General features: G+C 41.0%; 1 protein-coding gene across 2 annotated transcripts in view; it reads left to right on the forward strand.

The window, feature by feature from the left end:
- Nucleotides 1–20,324, forward strand: part of LOC131046567 (uncharacterized) — a 246,943-nt gene that overhangs the window by 186,525 nt on the left and 40,094 nt on the right. For both annotated transcript variants that reach the window (XM_057980329.1, XM_057980337.2), the window contains exons 13-14: nucleotides 18,283–18,350; nucleotides 18,454–18,507. In XM_057980329.1, the coding sequence (XP_057836312.1) occupies nucleotides 18,283–18,350; nucleotides 18,454–18,507 (122 nt within the window). The remainder of the gene's footprint in view (nucleotides 1–18,282; nucleotides 18,351–18,453; nucleotides 18,508–20,324) is intronic.

The raw sequence follows: 20,324 nt of genomic DNA on the forward strand, positions 1-20,324 counted from the left end.
GAGTCGTGTTCTGGAGAAACGCGCTTTCTAAGTCAGGTGGTGGTTCCCCCTTGAAGGCTTCATGAATTGACAACACAAGCGTTTCGGGAAATCGGTCAGAATCAAAACTTCTGAACTGCTTGAAAAATCAATCAGAAACTCGACCTCCTTGGATCTTCATGAAGAGCGATCAACCTTTAGTGATTTCCCTCAACCATGTCAGGTGATCAGGTACTTTCGAAACTTGAGAACCTTGCGACAAAGTTAATAATGTAAGGGACCGGCGACTTAGTTTTGAAAATGCATAAAGCCACGATTCGAGATTCACATTATTGAAGCGGATGAAGGAAGACCCTAAAGAAAACTTCAAGGCATGGAAAATTTTTGTGACATGGTGGTGAAATTTAAATTTCATGGGTAACACCTTGGAATCTTTTGTTGTTGTCGCTAACTTGTGCATTTTTTTATTGTCGGAATGAACTTTTGAACTTTGTGGATTTTGGAAGCCATTTTTTTGCTTCCATCATGGTTGTGCTATCACAATATCAAACTTAAAGGTCTACTAATGGAAGAGTGAATTGGCCTTTTGCAAGAGTGCTAGATATGTGTTAAATTTTATTCGAATTCCCATAATTCTTCTTATTACATTCCCTCAAGCTGTACGGACATCTAGTTGACCACTTGGGTTAACCATCTATTTTTGGAAGAAAAGTAGTTTAATTTCTTGTACCTTGTATTAATTCTATCCTATAGCGTGATCTAAAATATTCCTTGGAACCTCGTTGATGTGTTTTTTAGACACAATCTAACACAAAATAAAATACCCAAAAGTATCTTAACCTCTCTTGATCAAAGTTTCTCAAATGTTGAAGATTCGCACAAGGATCACTTGAGATAACTCCAAGGTTCTTCAATGTGGGGTCACGACGTGTGGATAAGCACAATTGGTTGTTGTGATTGCTGTTCCTCCAAGGGGTCTTACGTACTTCTCAAGGGATGGATGCTTAACTTTCAAGGAATGGTTTTAGAATGATATGCAATGAAGTTCACTTAGTAATACTACTAGACGTTTATCATAAAAATGCAAAAGATGAGAGTTGAGAGAAATTAAGCTATGCCTAAGAATGGAAGAATTAAGGATGACTTTGGTGAAACTCAACTAATCTTAGCATTGCCATACAAGAACAACTCCACCAAGGCTAATGCAATCTTCTAAGGGTATTAGATGATTTTCAAATCATTATTAAACATAGATACCATCAATCAAATGCATATCAATGATTGAGTAACAATTGAACTAAAGAGCTTTCAAGGATTCCAGTTGACCACACAAGGCCCACTTACAATTAGCAAGAGGCTAGTGGTATGGATTAAGAGTTTCACATTAAATCATACACAACATGCCATTATTTAATCTAAACGCATAAACTAATTCCAAATATTGATTTGAGAGGATGAATAACCATGCAAGAAGTTTCAAGGATTGAATAGAAACACCATAACTTCAATGTCTTTACTAATCCAATCGCAAAATATCAACAATTCTTCAAGTCCTTATCTTATCTCTCTTGAACTCTATATCTCTCTAGCTCTCTATCAATAATAATCTCTCTATATGTATCTTTTACAAATGAAATGAGTGGGGTTTTATATAGCACTCCCCAAATACGATTAATGGCTGAGATCAAATGAAGATCAAGGACTAAGACTTTGCCACCTAAACCCTAATTAGGGTTTGATACAATCAAAACCCTATTAAGATAAACATTATCAAAACATAAGCCAATGAGAAAATGACATCAATCGGCACAAACAAGGACGCATCCTCCAATAATAAAATGAATTGCCACATGGGATCATATCAAGCTGTCATCTAGGATTTTGTTCCCCTTTTCCTTCTCCTTTCGGGCATATTCAATGAATCTGGTCGTCATACATTCAATCTGTCATTGGAGTGGTTGGTAGATTCTTCAACTGCTCTTCTAGCTAGATGACTTCTTCAAAGGTTGTGATGATGGCAGTGTTCCATCCAGGCTCAAGATCTCTTGTCTTGCTAATGAGTACTATGAGTTCATGCATGTCTTTGAACCGCTTCTCTGTGATCAACACATCTGTTCCATGGAATATGACCTTTATTCTTTCTTCCGACTCTTTGGTGTCCACATGCATTCCAAGGTCGATCTTCTTCTCCAAGATGGTTTGCGCTACTTCTACAATCTTATCATGGATGAGGCACATGGCATCTTCAACTTGATTGCACCCATTGTTGATGTCTTAAAAAATGACCTTCCTCATGCGAAGCAGGCTCCCCCAATGTAGAAAGCTTGGTGTTGACCCTTCATTATTCCTTCTCCCACCATGACCTCCCTAGATGTCTTCCTCATCTCTTGCAAGACAGGAATAGTGATGTCTCTAGTGTAGACAAACATATAAAAGGCTTGCATGAGAGCATGGGTTCTCCCAAGAACCTTGATAACTCTATCAAGTATCTTCATCATATCTCTTATGAACCTGTTAGTCACGCTGAAGGATTTCTCTATCCATGCCTCCATCAACTGTGTTGAATTCCTTATCTTCTCCATATGATCCATTGATTTGAAAGGAATCAGCGGTGGTGATGTAACTGATGGGTCATGTTGCCTTATCGGTTCCTTGAATTGCTGGAAGTAGTTTCTCCATGCATTTACCTCTCTCTCCAACTTCTTGTTCTTTTCTACTTCCATCCTAAGCATGTCGTGAACTGTCTTCATCAAATCATTCATATAACCCAAGCCTTGCTCAGTGGTAAGTGGACCCAAATCAATGGTCTCCATGTCATACTCCTCCACTGTGATCTCATCTTCAAATTTGTCAACCATTGGAATAGTGATTTGCATCTTTCAAGAACCTGTATCATCCATTATTACCTTGGACATCTTTGTGGCTTTCTTTTTCTCGGTGATTCCTTTTGTCCGGCTTAGAAGGCTATTGGTGCAGGGCACCTAGCACTCCAAGAATGTAAGCTTTGATTTTCTTTTAGTTTGTGTGTTAATGTGTGATGTAATAATGGACCAACCATTGAGGACTTAGTAGAGCCATGGTTGAGTTGTCCAAATTTTGGTTTGAGTCAATTGTGCTCAGGATGCTGCTAGCCTGAGAAGTGAGTTGCTTAGGTAGGTCACAGGCAAATACTCCAGATGAATGTATTCATGGATTAGGAGTCAATTGAGTTGTGTTTAGGTCTTGTAAGGTGTTTGAGGACCTTCAAGAGTCTTAGAATGCAATAGAATGCAAAATTGCATCCTAGAGCAAAAGTTGTCAAAAGTTGCTGAGCAACATTTTGCAATTTCTTGCAAAAGTTGCATTTTTTGGTTATGGGCGTTAGGTAGTTGGTTGAACCGACTAAACTGGTGGATATAAGCCAAATTTCACTTCATTGTGCGGGTTGGAGGATTGGAAATGCAAGAGCAAGTTTTTGGTTTGTGAAACAATCTTGTTTCCATTGGGTTTTTGATAGTTTTGTCTTGTTTTTCATTGCTTGTACGGTCCAGTACGGACTAGATGGTGTAAACTCATTGCCATCTTTTTATGTTCATTGTATTTGCTTTCAATAAGGTTGATTTGCAGGTTTGATTTTTCCAGGTTGTGAAGATTTTTGTCATTCTTTGCAACTAGGAGCAAAACCCTTGCAAGTAGGGTTTAAGAGCAAGAAATGGCTCTAACCTAGGCATTCTTTGATGGCACTTGTTGTAATCATTAAGAATGCTAGGTTAGAGTCTGTATATAGTTTTGGAATAGTGTGTGTGATGTTGCAGGTCCAGGAGGAGGAGAAACTATGAAGACCTAGGCTCACCGCTGGGAGTAGGTGAGTTAGGACAGTAAGAAAAGTGCGATTTGTGAGCACTTGGAGATTGATGCAGGCCCAAGTGGCATATGTATGGAAAGCCCTTAGAGAGTCCTTGAAGGTTCCCAATGTGTTTAGGGAAGGAGTTTTGACTGGTGAAAGGTTCTAGACCAAGTTTGTCAATCCACCGGTTAAGCCTAAAACCCCACAAAATAGTGCAGGATTGGAAACGACACCTGTGCGGATAACCCAGATGCACTTTTCCAGTATTGTCTACAACTTCCAAAAGGGTATCCAAATCCATGATTTATTCTTAGGTTTGTTTGGGACTTTTGCAAATTAAACCCCAAAAATCGCTTAAGGAGGGCTAATGCAATTAGGCCTATTTAGGTGCCGGTAGAGACCTAGAAGGCTTGACAAACCATGGCGATGGAATTGGTGAGTCTTAAACCTCAAAACACAATGAAGACACCTTATTAATGCATTGGGAAACCATAAGGAGAGTTGGTGTGTTAAGATCTTAGCAGGAGTGGTTGGAGCCCAGGAGAGGTGAGTGTGAGTAGCTGAGGTGAAAACCTCAAGTGGAGGAGTTGATTGTCCAGAAACCATTGGCTATACCTAGGAGGCAAGTCAAGAAGGTTCAGACCTTGGAGGTCTCATTGTCATAACCCTTACCAAGTGCCATAGGATGGACTTGAGTAGTTGTAGGGTTGAGTAGGACAAGTCACTCAAGAAGGTGAAACAAACAAGGCTCCAAGACTTTTTGTATCAGAGTGGTATCAGAGCCATTCTTTGAAAGATTTGGTGTATGTCAGATTGTGAAGAATGAGAAGCAAGTTCAATGCCTCCAAAGGCAATGACTCCAGAAGCCATCCGATAGATGGTGGCAGAGATGATAGAAGGATTGAAGGATGCAGAAGGAAGCAGAGGAACCAGAGAGGTAAAGAAGGAGAAGGGAAAGGTTAAGACAGAATGGGGTGATGAAACTGATGAAGAAGTGGAAGATGGAGAGGAACCAGTAGCAGTAGCTATGCCTCAAGACCAAAAGTTATTCCTAGATGCAGTCAAATCCATTTCTAAGGACAATCTGGATGGATTACCCACATATGGAGGAAACCTCAATGGAGAAGAGTTGCTAGATTGGATAGAAGCTCTCAATAATCATTTTGATTACAAAGAGGTAGCAGAAGAGAAAAGAGTTAATGTGGCCAAATCAAGAATGAGAGGATCAGCATTGGTCTGGTGGAATATGATGCAAGAAGAAAGGATACAAGAGGGTAAAAAGAAGATAACTTCATGGGAGCGTATGAAGATCAGACTTAAGGGACAATTCCTTCCAGGAGATTATGAAGTTCAAATTCATAAGAGAGTGCAAAATCTGAAACAAAGGGAGTTAGATGTCAATGCATACACTGAAGAGTTCCATAAGCTCAGTTTGAGGGCTAGGAAGCATGAGAATGAGGTGGAGAAGTTGGCCAGGTATATGAGTGGCCTTAGACAGAATATACAAGATGAAATAAGCATCCTCACACCAGACACTATCCATAAGTGTTTTCAGTTGGCCCTAAGGGCAGAAGAGAAGATCAAAAGGAGTGAGCAAAATGAGAAACATAGGGGAGAAAAGAATTTTAGAGGTAGAGGGAACTTTGGTAGAGGGCAGCAATCATCAAGAAGTGAAGAGCAGCAAGGCCAAGAAGGCAGTGGAGACTCTTAGAGAGCAGCATTTAGAGGATCCTATAGAGGAAGGAGCAATTTTAGGGGCAGGTTTGGAAACTCAGGTAGAGGAAATACAGTTTTCACCGGTAGGTGTTATCATTGCAATCAAGTTGGGCATACCATGAGTAAGTGCCGGGGAAAAGCCTCAAGCTCCACAAGTTCATACATGGGGGAAAGAAGAACTCAATTGTTGCAAGAGGAGGACACTCAGAGTGTAACTTCTTCAATCAGCAAAGCAGGCCCAGTTACAAAGGGAGAAAATTTGATGACGAGGAGAACAATGCTCAAGATACCCCAAGCTGAAGAGCCACCACAAAGGAAAAACTTGTTTAGGACCACTTGTAGGTCACATGGAAAGATTTGTAAAGTGATTGTAGATTCAGGTTCCACTGAGAATATTGTCTCAGTTGAAATGGTGGACAAACTCAAACTAAAATGATTACCTCACCTCACACCCTACAAGGTGTCATGGCTCAACCGGGGTCAACATGTATTGGTTGATGAACGAGCATGGGTGGATTTTGAAATTGGTGAGTACAAGGATAGATTATTATGTGACATATTGCCTATGGATGCTTGTTATTTGTTGTTGGGCCATCCGTGGTAGTATGATGTGTAAGCTACCCATGATGGGGAGAAGAACAACTATCTTATCACCAAGAATGGGAAAAAGTATCAAATGGATCCACTACCTGAACCAAAGGAAGAAAAACAAATAGGCTCAAGTGTGATGCTGATGAGTGGAAAAGAGTTTCTCAAAGTGTTGAAACAAGAAGGACATCAAGGCCATGCTATAGTGTTGAAACTTAATGAAGAAGCTAAGGCAGATCCAATGAATGAAGTGCCTCAAGAGGTGCAAAAACTACTCAAACATTATGCAGAAGTGATAGGGGATGACTTACCTGATTCCTTGCCTCCAATGAGATCGACAAACAAGTGCAAGAACTCTTAGACAAAGGGTTTATCAAGAAGAGTTTGAGTCCATGTGCTGTTCCTAATTGTGTTAGTGCCTAAGAAGGGAGGCAAATGGAGAATGTGCACGGACTCCAGAGCAATCAACAAGATTACCATAAGGTACCAGTTTCCTATGCCAAGGATTGAGGACCTATTAGACAATCTAGGAGGTGCAAGCTACTTCACCAAGGTGGACTTAAAGTCTGATCAGAATCAGACCTGGAGATGAATGGAAGACAACCTTTAGAACCAATGCAGGCCTATATGAGTGGTTGGTAATGCCATTTGGCCTCACCAATGCACCTAGTACCTTCCAAAGGCTCATGAATAAAGTCTTAGTTGAGTTTATTGGTAGATTTGTAATTGTATACCTTGATGACATTCTGATCTACAACAGGTTCAAGGAGGAACACCTCAAGCATTTGGAGATGGTTTTTAAGAAGTTGAAGGAGGCTCAACTCAAGATTAACCTTGAAAAATGTGATTTTTTGAAAAGAGAGCTGGTATACCTTGGTTTTGTTATTTCTCATGGATGTTTAAAAATGGATCCAAGTAAGGTAGAAGCAATACTTAATTGGCTTGTCCCTAGGGGCATAAATGAAGTTAGAAGCTTTCATGGAATGGCATCTTTTTATAGGAAGTTTGTGAGAAACTTTAGCCATGTTTGTTCTCCTATTCTCAATACTATTAAAGGAGGGATTAGATGTCACTTTAAGTGGACAGAGGAAGCCGATAAGGGGTTTGAGATGTTGAAAACTAAGAAAGCAGAGCTGCCAACCTTTAGATTGCCTGATTTCAATCAGTTGTTTACAGTAGAATGTGATGCAAGCCAAAGGGCAATAGGGGCAGTTTTAAGCCAAGAGGGACATCCTATAGCTTTCTTCTCAGAAAAGTTAAATGAAGCTAAGCAAAGGTACTCCACATATGACTTGGAGTTGTATGCAATGGTCCAAGCATTGAAAAAATGGCGTCACTACTTGCTGCCCAAAGAATTTGTAGTCTTCACTGACAACCATGCTCTTAGTTTTCTCAATGGGCAAGAGAAGTTGAACCAAAGACACCTAAAGTGGGTTGAGTACCTACAATCTTATACATTCACCATTAAACACAAGAAAGGGACAGCCAACAAAGTTGCTGATGCACTTAAGTAGGAGAATCATGACCATGTAGGAGATTCAATTGCAAAGTGTGGGTTTGAGTGAGTTAAAAGAACTCTACAAGGATGATAAGGATTTTGCTGAGATATATAATGTTTGTACTGATTTTTCTAATACCTCACATGTCTCTTATTCAGAATACATGGTACAAGAGGGTTTGCTGTTCAAAGGTCATCTTCTTTGCATACCTCAATGTTCTATGAGACAAAATATTATTCAAGAGAAGCATCAAGGAGGTCTAGGAGGTCATTTTGGCATTGATAAGACTTTGGAGCTGTTTGTCACATACGGTAAACGATTAAATGCAGAAAGTAAATGCACAGAACATAATGGAAATATATTAAATCACCAGTCTCTGTATTAATTCAACAGTCCATGTACATCAAGTGCTTATAACATTACACCCAGATACGACTATGATCCCCCAAATAACACTCATGATGATACTAAGAAGGAACGGTATGCAATATATAATACTCGAAGGGGTGCGACCAACTGTCGCGTCCAATTGCCCTTCGGGACGAGTAACTAACTGACTACCGTAACTCATTATTACCGACGACAACATAAACATGATATGACAACATGACATAATGATTATTCCCGACAACATCATCCCCCCCAAGAAAAGAAGTCGTCTCCGGACAACTTAATACAAAATAGAGATGAACTGCAGGAACTGCTGACGGTAGTCGAGCTCGGAACTTATACACTTGTTGCGTCCTCGCCTAAAAACCCTTTTCTACTACCATCCGATGCTCAAGTGCGGATGTCCAATTGCCCTTTGGGACGAGTAACTAAATAACTGCCGTAACTCATTATTATCGACAACAACATAAACATAATATGACAACATGACATAATGATTATTCCCGGCAACATCATCCCCCCCAAGAAAAGAGGTCGTCTCCGGATGACTTAATACAAAATAGAGATGAACTGCAGGAACTGCTGACGCCAGTCGAGCCCAAAACTTATACACTTGTTGCGTCCTCGCCTGAAAACCCTTTTTCTGCTACCATACGATGCTCAAGTGCAGATGTCACCATTATTGCTTCCGCAAGGAGTTCTTTTTTTTTCTTTGACATCACAGTCCTCCTATGCCTAAACCAAACTTGTCTGCAAGACACGCTTTTTAGTCTCAGCCTCCACCAACTGCTACTCAAATGATACTGTCTCCCTAGCCAATTTGTCCTCGATAGCCACCCGTGCTGCCCTCTCGACATCCAACTCCTGGGTACGTTGAGCTAAGTCTCCCGCTTTGGTCCCGTGCCTCTCGAGTCGCCTGCCCTGCCTCTCAGGTCCCCTTCCATCCTATTGGATTCCCCTCCGGACTCTCGGGTGTCCTTCCGGCCTCTTGGGTCCCCTGCACGCTTCTTGTGGTAGGGTTTCAATTTGGACCCATTGGTGGCAAGTATATTTTCAATAGCCATCCGAAGACCCGAAACCATAAATTCTACAGGATCCACGGTCTCCTTCCTGTACATAAGAAGAAGAAGAAGAATAATAAAGATTTTGAAGGCTGCGGCCTTCCACACAGGGTTCCAATCGTTGCCGACACGAATGATCTTGGGATTATCTATGTCATCGAGGTTTGGGGCGTCTCCCTTCCAATATTCTCTGTATTCTGGCAGGTACACCTCCTCTGTTACTTGCTCTGGTTCCTCTACTTCGAGCCTGTAGCTCTAGAACATTTCGTAATCCTCCATCTGCCAGTGGAAGAGCCCGTTCAATGACCCTGTCTCATCCTTGGAGCACTCTCCTAGTTTGAGAATCCCTTTGTCGTTGGGCTCCCTGCAGCCTCGTCCTTCATCCCACCGATTCCAAAAATGGTGCCAGTTCCTCACTAACCAATTGCATCCCAAGGTCTATGATAAACTTCCTTCCTCCATTCTCCATAGACAGAGTGTTCTTCTTCCAGTTGTGGGTGGCCTTGGCTGCCACCAACCACCCTCTCCCTAAGATCGCATCATACCCTTTTTTCTTTAGTGGGATTACCACGAAGTCCAGTGTGAAGGCTTGCGTCCTGATGGTAACTTGCTGGCCCATCAGTGTCCCGATGGGTTTGATTCCATGCTAATCTGCTCCCAGTAGATTGAATGTAGATGGCCACAACGTCGGCTTCCCTAGCTTCTGCCAGGTCTCTTCTGGAAGAACATTCACTCCTGATCCACCATCGACGATGGTATCGGTTAGAATGGTGCCAAGGATACCCATCTCCACAATGGTCGGGTTCCTTCCAGTGTTAATTGCCAGCAGCCTGGGGTCTATTGTAGACCCCCCAGGAACATCTATGCGGTGGTTGGTATTGGTGCGTGGCTGGGAGAGATTATTCAGCAACGCCGTTCGTAATTGAGGCATCGTCTGGAGGAGGTCGTGTACCTTCACAGGCATCTCCAGGTTTAAAATTTGATTTAGTATAGCCTCCTCTGCCTCCGATCGGCTGGAAGTACCCGCCGTACCCTTCGCCTTTGCCCCCTCGTATCTCTTTCTCGATTTCTTCCCACGCTTCTCGTACCCTTCGCTTCTCCATCTCCGGGTTTGGGCACATTGCTTGTCTGGCTTGGGCGTAGGTTATGGCCAACACTTCCTCTTTTTTGGTTTCCTCGATATTGAGCAAGTTGAAGCCGTACTTCGGGCAGGTGGCGTCTTCATGGTCTCCCAGTCCGCACCATTTGCACAAATATTGTGTGGCCTCTCCCTTCGGGCAGTCTCGGGTGAAGTGCCCCCACTGGCTGCATGCTCTGCATTGTACCATCAATTGGCCTTTGGAGTCGTATTGGATCCAGTTCCTTGTATTGTTGTTGTTTCGTCCTCCCCACTGGTTATCTCGGTAGCCTCCCGATGTTGCATTGTTTTTCGCCTGGGAGCTGCCGGTACTGCCCGATGTAGTTGGTTGTTCCTGCATAAGCAATACTTGTTGGTTCGTGTTTTCATGTTGTAGGGGCATTCCCTGGTGGGATGCCCCATCAATTGGCATTTATCACAATAGGCCTTCTTTTGGCAGGAGCCTTTCGTGTGGCCGTTCGTCTTACATTCCGTGCACCAAAGCTCCCCTTCGTCGAACCTCCCTTCATAACCTTCAACTCTTTCATCATCCTCAGCATGTCCTTCTGCAGGGCTTGCACCTTTTTGCCGGACTTGCCATCACTGCTGCTTCCCTCAGAAGAGTCATCTTCGTCGGACGAGCTATCCTTCTTCTTTTTCTTCTTGGATGTCTTGGTCTCGCTCTCGAGATCCATTGCTCTATTATATGCATCGTCGTACGAGGTTGGTGGAACAATTTTCATCTTCTTTCAGATGGAGTGTTTCAGTCCCTCTACGAACCATCTCTTTTTCAACCCATCCGCTGGTTGACTCTCCATTTTCCCCAACAATTCCTTGAGCCGTCGACTATAGGCTCGGACCATCTCGTTCTTGTTTTGCTTTGTGCCATAGATTTCGGCTACTATTTCATTGTCGTCTCTGAGGAGGCGGAACTCTATCCCGAACTCCTTCTTCAGGTCGAGCCATGTGCCGACTTTGGCCTTATCCATATCTGAGTACTAGTTGATGGCCACTCCCCTTAAGGTTGCTGGAAATTGTGTTGCCCATTCATCTTGGTTGGTAACACCGTTTGCTGACCATATGGTTTCGCAAGTGCGGCAATGGCGGACGGGATCTTCCTTCCCGTCGCCGTTGAACTTCGGCAACTTCTGCTTACTTGCCATCCCATCGTTGGGTCTCGCTCGTCTGGTGCCTTGTGTGCTTGTACTTGGTGATCCTCTGCCTCCGCCTCCTGCACCTGACCCTCCACTCGTGGGTCCTCCGGAGAAGGTTGTTGACCCCGAACCGAACAAATTGCCTCCTGTACGGTACCCTTGTGCTCCCTCGACACCGTCGGCCGTATTGTCACCTTCGGTCGTCTCCCTCCGGTTGTCCTCCGAAATGGACAAGTTCTTTAGTAGGTCTCTGGTAGCGTCGATCAGGTTTAGACTTCGCCTTGTTTGTTCCACCAACTCTTCGTGACTTCTTACCCTACGGTGGTATTCTGGTGAACTGTAGAGTTCTCCTTCGGCACCCTCCGTGACTCCTATGTTCCCTTCAGGCAACCCTACGACAGTGTAGAGAGTGTAATTCTCTACGTCTATCTCTGCCTCCGCAACCTCCGTGACACCTCCTGGGTTCCCTTCGAGCAACCCCTCGGCCGATTGTCCCTTGGCAAGGTGCCTTAGCCTACGCCTTCTTTCTATTTGCTGTCTGAGATTCAACGCTCTGTGCCACTTCCCATTCGTCACTTTGTATCTTTTTATTTTTTTTCTTATTTAGTATATTTGGCATTAATCACTTCCGTACATAGCAAGCACACACCATGTACAAATTTTTTTATTTTTTTTATTATTTTGCCTTTCGGCCACAATTTATATCAACAGTGTGTCGGGATTATTACAGGGTTCAATTTCCCCTTCGCCTCTTGCCATCACGCTCTGCGGCCCACGACGATTGTTCCGTTTGCGCGTCGTCGGCCTATGGGTTAATCTCATCGATGGGTAGGCCCATCGTGTCCGTACGCCATCCGCTCCTTCCTTTCCTGAGTATCTCTAGGCAATGGTGCCAAATGTTTGCCACATACGGTAAGCGATTAAATGCAGAAAGTAAATGCACAGAACATAATGGAAATATATTAAATCACCAGTCTCTGTATTAATTCAACAGTCCATGTACATCAAGTGCTTATAACATTACACCCAGATACGACTATGATCCCCCAAATAACACTATCATGATGATACTAAGAAGGAACGATATGCAATATATAATACCCGAAGGGTCGAAGGGGTGTGACCAACCGTCGCGTCCAATTGCCCTTCGGGACGACTAACTAACTAACTACTGTAACTCATTATTACTGACGACAACATAAACATAATATGACAACATGACATAATGATTATTCCCGGCAACAGGAGCAAGTTGGTAGGTTTTATTATTGGCCCAAGTTGCAATCAGAAGTGAGAAGGTTTGTAGAGCAATGTAGCATCTGCCAAAGAGTAAAAGGAACCTCAAGCAATGTAGGTCTATATCAGCCCTTGGTGATGCCTCAGAGGCCTTGGGAATTTTTGAGCATGGATTTTGTGTTAGGCTTGCCTAGGACACCTAGAGGATTTGATAGTGTGTATGTGGTAGTAGATAGGTTCAGCAAAATGGCACATTTCATACCTTGCAAGAGCACCAATGATGCCAATTATATTTCAGGACTCTTCTTCAAGGAGATAGTCAGAATTCATGGTCTTCCAATTAGCATTGTGAGTGATAGAGGTGTAAAGTTTTTGAGCCACTTTTGGAGGACACTATGGAGGAAGTTGGGCACCAAATTATCTTTGTCATCTTCCTATCATCCTCAATCAGATGGTCAGACAGAGGTAGTTAACTGGTCATTGGGTAATTTGCTAAGATGTCTTACCAAACAACATGGGCATACTTTGGATCTAGTACTTGGATAGGCAGAATATGCATATAATGACTCAGTGAACCGTAGCACCGGTAAAAGTCCTTTTGAGATAGTGTATGGATTCCATCCTAGGGGCATATTAGAGCTCAGAGATCTCAGTTCAATGGCACCCAAGAGTGCACAATGGGAGAACTTTGCAGAGGGCATTAAAGAGGTGCATGATAAGGTAAGGTAGTCCTTACAACAAAAAGCCGAGCAGTACAAGGTTCAAGCTGATAAAACAAGGAGGAAGCTACAATTTCAGGTAGGAGACTTAGTGTTGGCATACCTCAGGAAGGAGAGACTTCCAAAAGGGTAGCCTATCAAGCTCATAATGAAGAAAATTGGACCTCTCAAGGTGGTGCACAAGTATGGGCAGAATGCCTATGAGGTTGAACTTCCACCTACCTTGGGAATATCTCCTATCTTTAATGTATGTGATCTCTATCCATACAAAGGAGAGTCACCAATAAATCAGAAAGACATGCCATCACCGGTTCATGAAGATTGGGTAAAGGATTTGCCATCTAGTCAACTGGTTGAGTTAGAGAGTATCTTGGATACCAAGATAGTAAAAAAGACAAGGAAGGGAGTTTACAAGAATTATCTTGTTAAGTGGAAAGGATTACCAGATTCAGATGCCATTTTGATGTCAGAGGCAGATATACTTCAGCATGGAGTGGAGATTTCAGACCTTATAACTCAAGGGACTTGAGTTCTTTGACCTAGGGGAGTATGGTGCAGGGCACCTAGCACTCCAAGAATGTAAGCTTTGATTTTCTTTTAGTTTGTGTGTTAATGTGTGATGTAATAATGGACCAACCATTGAGGACTCAGTAGAGCCATGGTTGAGTTGTCCAAATTTTGGTTTGAGTCAATTGTGCTCAAGATGCTGCTAGAATCCTTGTGATATGCATAGTGAAGGCATCATTGACTCTTCCATAATGTTGCCTAGTGGAATGTTGTAGCTGCATATATGCCTCACAAGCTCTTATTTCTCCTGGTCTTCTTCCAACTACGCCTTTGTAGATCAATCCAACATACTCATAGTTTCTAGCAAGAGAGTATACAACATAGGAGCTCATATTGAATGTCCTTGTGTGGATGAGTCTCCTTAGTTGAACATCTAGGCTATTGCTGATGAGTCTTTCCCAATTGATTGTATCCTTGCCATGAGTGACTGTCTCTATGAATAAGAACATCCAATTCTCAAAGTAGAATGATTGTGGTGCACCTACAACTCGATTGAGTAGAGTGATGAAATCCCTGAACTCATCCTTGAAATCAACTCTATGTGGCCTGCTAGGCATCTTGCTCTTGCTAGGTCTACTCTTTAATAGCCAATATTTGTTGATAATTTCCAAACATGCTTTCGGATCATCCTCATAAACTGCCTTAGCTCCTTCTATGCTTTTATAGATCATGTCTCTCGGCTCAGGTAGGTGGAAGGCTTCATTGATGGTAGTCTCTGAAAAGTAGGCAAGCACTCTTCCATCTTTCGCCACTATTGTCCTTGTGTGGGAATCATAGTGTTTAGCACACTCGATCATCAATTCATAGCATTGAATGGCAGGAGGGAAGCTAGCTGCTTTTATGATTCCACTATCCATCATCTTCTTTGCTGTTGCAGTGGGCTTGCTTGTGTATGATGAGTTTCAGAACTTCTTGAGATCAAATTTTCCAAGGTTGCTATCTCTTATATTGCTCCAATGAGACGTGATCTTAATTTCCAACACCTCACTCTTTTGATCATCTTGGATAAGTGCTTGACGTCTGCCAGCCCCACTTGCCTTTGGCGCTGCCATTCTTCACCTAAGAGAGTCGTCTAAATTAGGTTTATGGTGAAGAGCGTTTAAACTATCGATTTCAAGCCTATGAATGATGATTAATGTCTCTATGATCTAAGCAATTCTGAAAATAAATGATTGAACATTATTAATTACCTATTTTCAGTAAGCTTTTTAAACTTTCTAATAAATTTGGAGCATTAAAGAGTTCTAATTTAACAAAAATGATCAAAATTTAGTCATAAATCAGACCTGCACCTAAAATGTTTTGTACATACCTCCGATTTTTACTGATTTTTACTTTGAATTGATGCCCTTAATCAAAGGATGTGACTGATAATGTTGATGAAGCATGATGATGCTGGAGGCATATGAACAAATTCGTCCTTTCTATGATTAAAGTCGCTGCACCTCTGAGCAAATTCACTAGCCTTATGATGAAGTTCACTCCTTTTGTAGTCAAATTCGCTTCTTTGCTGAGTAAATTTGCCGCTCTAATGGTGAAATTCGCTGTTGATGCTGCTGCTCTGCTCTTGAATTCGCTATGAGAGAAGAAATTGTTTTGAGATGGTGATCAAATGAATGTTTTGAATCCCCTTATATAGGCACTTAAGGCAAAGGTTGCGTCTCTTAAGGGTTAAGGCCGACTTGATTTGGAATTAAAAAAATCATTGTTGCTTATAAGGCCGATCTACTTCTCTATTCAAATTCATACCTTGGCGCCAAATATGTTTGTATTGCATTGCTTGGTGTGGTAATTGAGAAAATTTGCTCCTAAAGGGGAGCAAAGGAAGTATGTTTCGCTCCTAGAAGGGAGCAATGGAATAGGAATTCGCTCCAAGGAGAGGGCAATGGAAATCACTCAAACATCAAGGCAATGGAAGTCAATTTTGCTTCAAATGATGAGCAATGGAAATGACATGAAACTCAACTCACTTTTTAACCATCTTATCTCCTCACCTACTCATGCCTTAAGTTTCTATCCTCCTTGTGTAAAATGCTTCAAACGATCATCAAAAGTGCTTAGGGAAGGTTTTCACTTTCATGGAGGACCAAAGGAAGGTGAATTCGCTCCTGAGAAGGAGCAATGGAAGCACATCTCAGGAGCAATGTAAGCACATTTCACTCCTAAAGGGGAGCAATGGAAATTATTTCACACAGCGCCAATTTTTCATCCACTCTCTCCATTCCATCAACTCATCCCTTGAGTTTTTTTAATCCTCATGTGCAAAAGTCATTAAATCACCTTCACCAAATGTCTTGGAGCTGACTTCGTTCCTAGGATGATGCAATAGAAGTCAAATTCGCTCCTAAGGAGGAGTAATGGAAATAAATTTCACTCCAAGGGGAGGGCAATGGAAATAAACTTAAATTCTCCCTTAGCTTGGTCTTATGAACTCATGTCTTGGTATTTTGCCCTCTATGTGTGTGAATGTGTCAAACTATCCTCAAGGAAGGCTTCAAATCAATTTTGCTCCTAACCAAGAGCAAAGGAAGTACTTTTTGCTCCTAGAAGGGAGCAATGGGAGGATTTTTTGCTCTTGGAGGGGAGCAAAGGAATTGAAAATCACTCCTGAAGGGGAGCAAAGGAAATGACCTTAAATTCGATACTTAGCATTCCATCCACTCAAATGGATCAAATTACCTTCATGTGAGGTCTTAGAAGCAAATTCGCTCTCATGAAAGAGCAAAGGAAGAGTATTTCGCTCTGGATGAGGAGCAATGGAAGTATTTTTCGCTCCAAGACCAAGGCAATTTAAGTGACCTCAAATTCGCTCTCTAGCTTAGTCATATCCACTCATGCCTTAGGTTTTTGATTTCCATGCAAAAAGTCATCAAATTACCCTCCATGAACACCTTGGAGATGATTTCGCTCCTATGACGGAGCAAAGGAAGCAAAATTCGCTCCTAAGGGGGAGCAATGGAAGTGGTTTTCGCTCGTGGAGGGGAGGAAAGGAAGTTATTCCGAATTTGCCATTTTGATCCTTCCCTTTGTCAAAATTATTATGCATTAATCTCTTTCAATGATCCAAATGATGTTGAAGGCACTTAAACTTGCTCCTTACCCTCAAATATGCATTGTTGACTGAGGATTACATTCATTGCTCAACTAAGACATCACTTGATGATCCAATGGGTTTTAGATGTCATAGGAGGTTTGCAGAGGAAATTTACTCCTGAGAAGGAGCAAAGGAAGTGAAATTTGCTCCTGGAGGGGAGCAACGGAAGTGAATTTCGCTCATATGAAGGAGCAATGGAAATTTTGCCCCTGTAACTTACCTCTCACTGAAATATGCTCAGATCACTTGGATGACGAAAGAAACACCTGCATAGTTGACTAGACTTGATCTAAGGGGCTTCTTTATCAAACTTCTCTCTAATCATGCTCAAATTGACTTCCCTTGTTCAACATTTTTACACCATAGGCTCCGATCAATCTGATTGACGACCACCTTTACCCCACTCACTAGAACTTGCAAGAGAGATATCATGCTAAAAGACACCAGGACTTGAAGAAAAGAGGGGGTCCCCATTTTGGTGGGGTGATGTTGTGAAATGGTCACAACAAACCCCGTGTCCCATCTGAAATTATTAAACTAGGGAACTTAAAATGAATCCAAACACCAGCAAAAAATAGATCAGTTGAATCCTTGTTCTTATGAATCCTTTTGCATGTAATGAGAATACACATTTTGCCAAATCAGTCTAACAAAAATTGAGTAGTCATTCTCTTTTTTGACAAAGACAGTTCCTGTTTAAATCCATGCAGAAATTTGCCATAAGTGAAATTCAAATGAAATTGTAAGAAGAAATCCATGCATATATAGTGTTTTTTGGCTACAAATTATAACTGTGATTGTGTTTTCAAATATTGGACTGATTTATGATTTGCATGGGTCATATTCTCTTTTCCTACCAGATACTGCTTCTTTATATTAACTGCTGGAACATGTGCATAAATTTCCTTATTATATGTACAAAGTTTCAAAACTATTGGAATCCTATTAAAACACTTTGAATAATAACAAAAGGGGCTTGCTTCCTTGTAATGAAACAACCCCATAGGATTATCAATTGCATTCACTTCCACCATAAATGGTACCTGCAAGTTCAGTAGAAACAACACCAGTACATTGCTGATTTGGTGCTTCAACTCTACAAATGCATTTTGCCAATATATTTCCCAAGTAAATAGAAGGTTCATTTTATAATGATGGAAGAATTAGGTTTTAGGCAAAATGTGGCTTTGAACATCTTCCTTTTTTTTTGGCTTGAAAACACGTGTCTTTGTTACATCAGTATCCATTAATTCTGTTGTTTTGAGTGTAGATATATGCAGCTAGAAAGTTCAATATAGTCTGTTGTATGATTTTCTTACACACTAACAAATAACAGATTTGAGATGGAGTCTGCCCCAGCGATTGTCTTTTTGAAAGACCCTGGTGTAAAATTTGTACATTATGGTATGTAATGCAATATTGTTAGACATTTCTTTTCTCTAATAGCAACGGACTTCACTTTTTATGATAGGAAAGCTCAATTGTTTCTCACTGTATTTCTTTCCAGGTGCTATTAATAGTTCTGATTTCAAAAGTCTAATGGAGCAACACAAAACCCATGGTAAGTGACTGTTGTTATTGCATGCAGTAACAGTTATAGTATTGTTCTTGCATCACATAGATGAATGAAAACCGTTGCTTATAGGCATAGCTATTGAGGTTGCCTGAAGATTATTAAAAAGACATAAGAGAAATCAGATTAATTTTGTTCCAAACTCTAACCTAAAAGAAAAAGGAAGGCTTATCTTAAGTTTCAAGGACATGTTACTGTTTTTATAAAAGTGAAAGCAAAACCACAACTCAGAAGTTTTACAAGAGAATTAGAAAAAAGTTTGTTTCAGCCAGGAAGGAATTAACAGGCAAAGGTAGAATGAGGCAATGTATGTTTGTACATTTCTTTTTTAGAAGGTCAGTAGGTCATTTAGGAGTCCTTTGCATTTCAAATCAGTATTCAATTTGCAATTTTGAGAAAATGTACCCAAATATTGTAGCTTGAGTTGATGAATTAGCCATTCCAAATAGAAAACTGATGAGGGATGTGGCAAGAATATTTAGTTTGTTTTGTTGTCAGAGATTATGTACTACAAAAGACCAAACAAACAAGGCAATAGTAGTCAGAGATATCGGAGACATTGATGAAGCTTAGAAGATCATAAGGAGCTTATATTAGGACCAGTCTTTTATATATATCGGCTATGATATTACACTAAGTTACCGGTTCGGGTTTGGATTCGGGAATTTTTTTTTTCTTGGGTACGGGTACGGGTACGGGTTCGTCCGTACACACACACACAGACACACACACACACACACACACACACACATATATGTACAAAAATTAAAATTATAAAATATAATTATATAATTTATAAACTATCACTACCATTATTGATTATTACAATGATACATTCCATACAAAAGTGAAATATACAATGTGACTGCTGCAATGATATATTACAGCAGTTATAAACATATCAGATATTACAGAGAATAATATAATACACCATCATTCAACCATGAAAAAAGGATCCTAAGTTAGAGCACGACAGAGATGAATAAGAATAGAATTAGGATAGAAGGATGAACAGAATAAGGACATAAATAAAAACAGATCTGCAGTAGTCTAGAACAGCTTGGTGGGATAGAACAAGAGAATATATGAGCAGCCTTATGTAGAGGATAATAACAGATTTCAGAGCAGACCGGTGAAGCATATTGGAAAAGATTAGAGAGACATGGGTTTACATGTTAAAAAAATATTAAAAAAAAGTGTTTTTTAATTGGTTTTTATGTTTTTATGACCCATGGGCCCCGTTTTTGGGAACCCATAGGGTTGGCTTCTCCTGGATCCGCCCGGGTTCTCCCTAGGTTCCACTTGCGTTCTGCCCAGGTGGATGATTTTTCTGTGGGTCCACCTGGGCAGAACCTGGGGAGGAGCAAGACCGGGCAAGAATCAGGACCTGGACCCAGCCTAAAATGCCAAGAACCGGTATATTAGATATTACATAATATTGACATTGTGATGAAGAAAAGGGTGCTTAAATAGAAGTTAGACAAATATGACCTCTAGATGGCATTTGATTTTTTATCATTGTAGCGATTTTTATGTCCTCACACGCTGGCACATTGTAATATTATAATATACACCGCCATTCTGATTTTTTTTTTTTTCTGTTTTTTTTTATTTTTAATATTTCTGGGTTTTTTAGTTTTCTGAACAGCAATGCTGAAATGTGAAAATCTTATAAAATACCAAAATTTGGAAATACCCATATGTATATAAAACTTCTAAATGACATTATCAATGATTCTAAACAATACCCATATAGATTTTCTCATTGCAATGCTTTAAAACATGTTTTCTAACTGCTGTGACAA

Source organism: Cryptomeria japonica, chromosome 10 (genome assembly GCF_030272615.1).
Source record: "Cryptomeria japonica chromosome 10, Sugi_1.0, whole genome shotgun sequence".
Classification (NCBI taxonomy): Eukaryota; Viridiplantae; Streptophyta; class Pinopsida; order Cupressales; family Cupressaceae; genus Cryptomeria; species Cryptomeria japonica.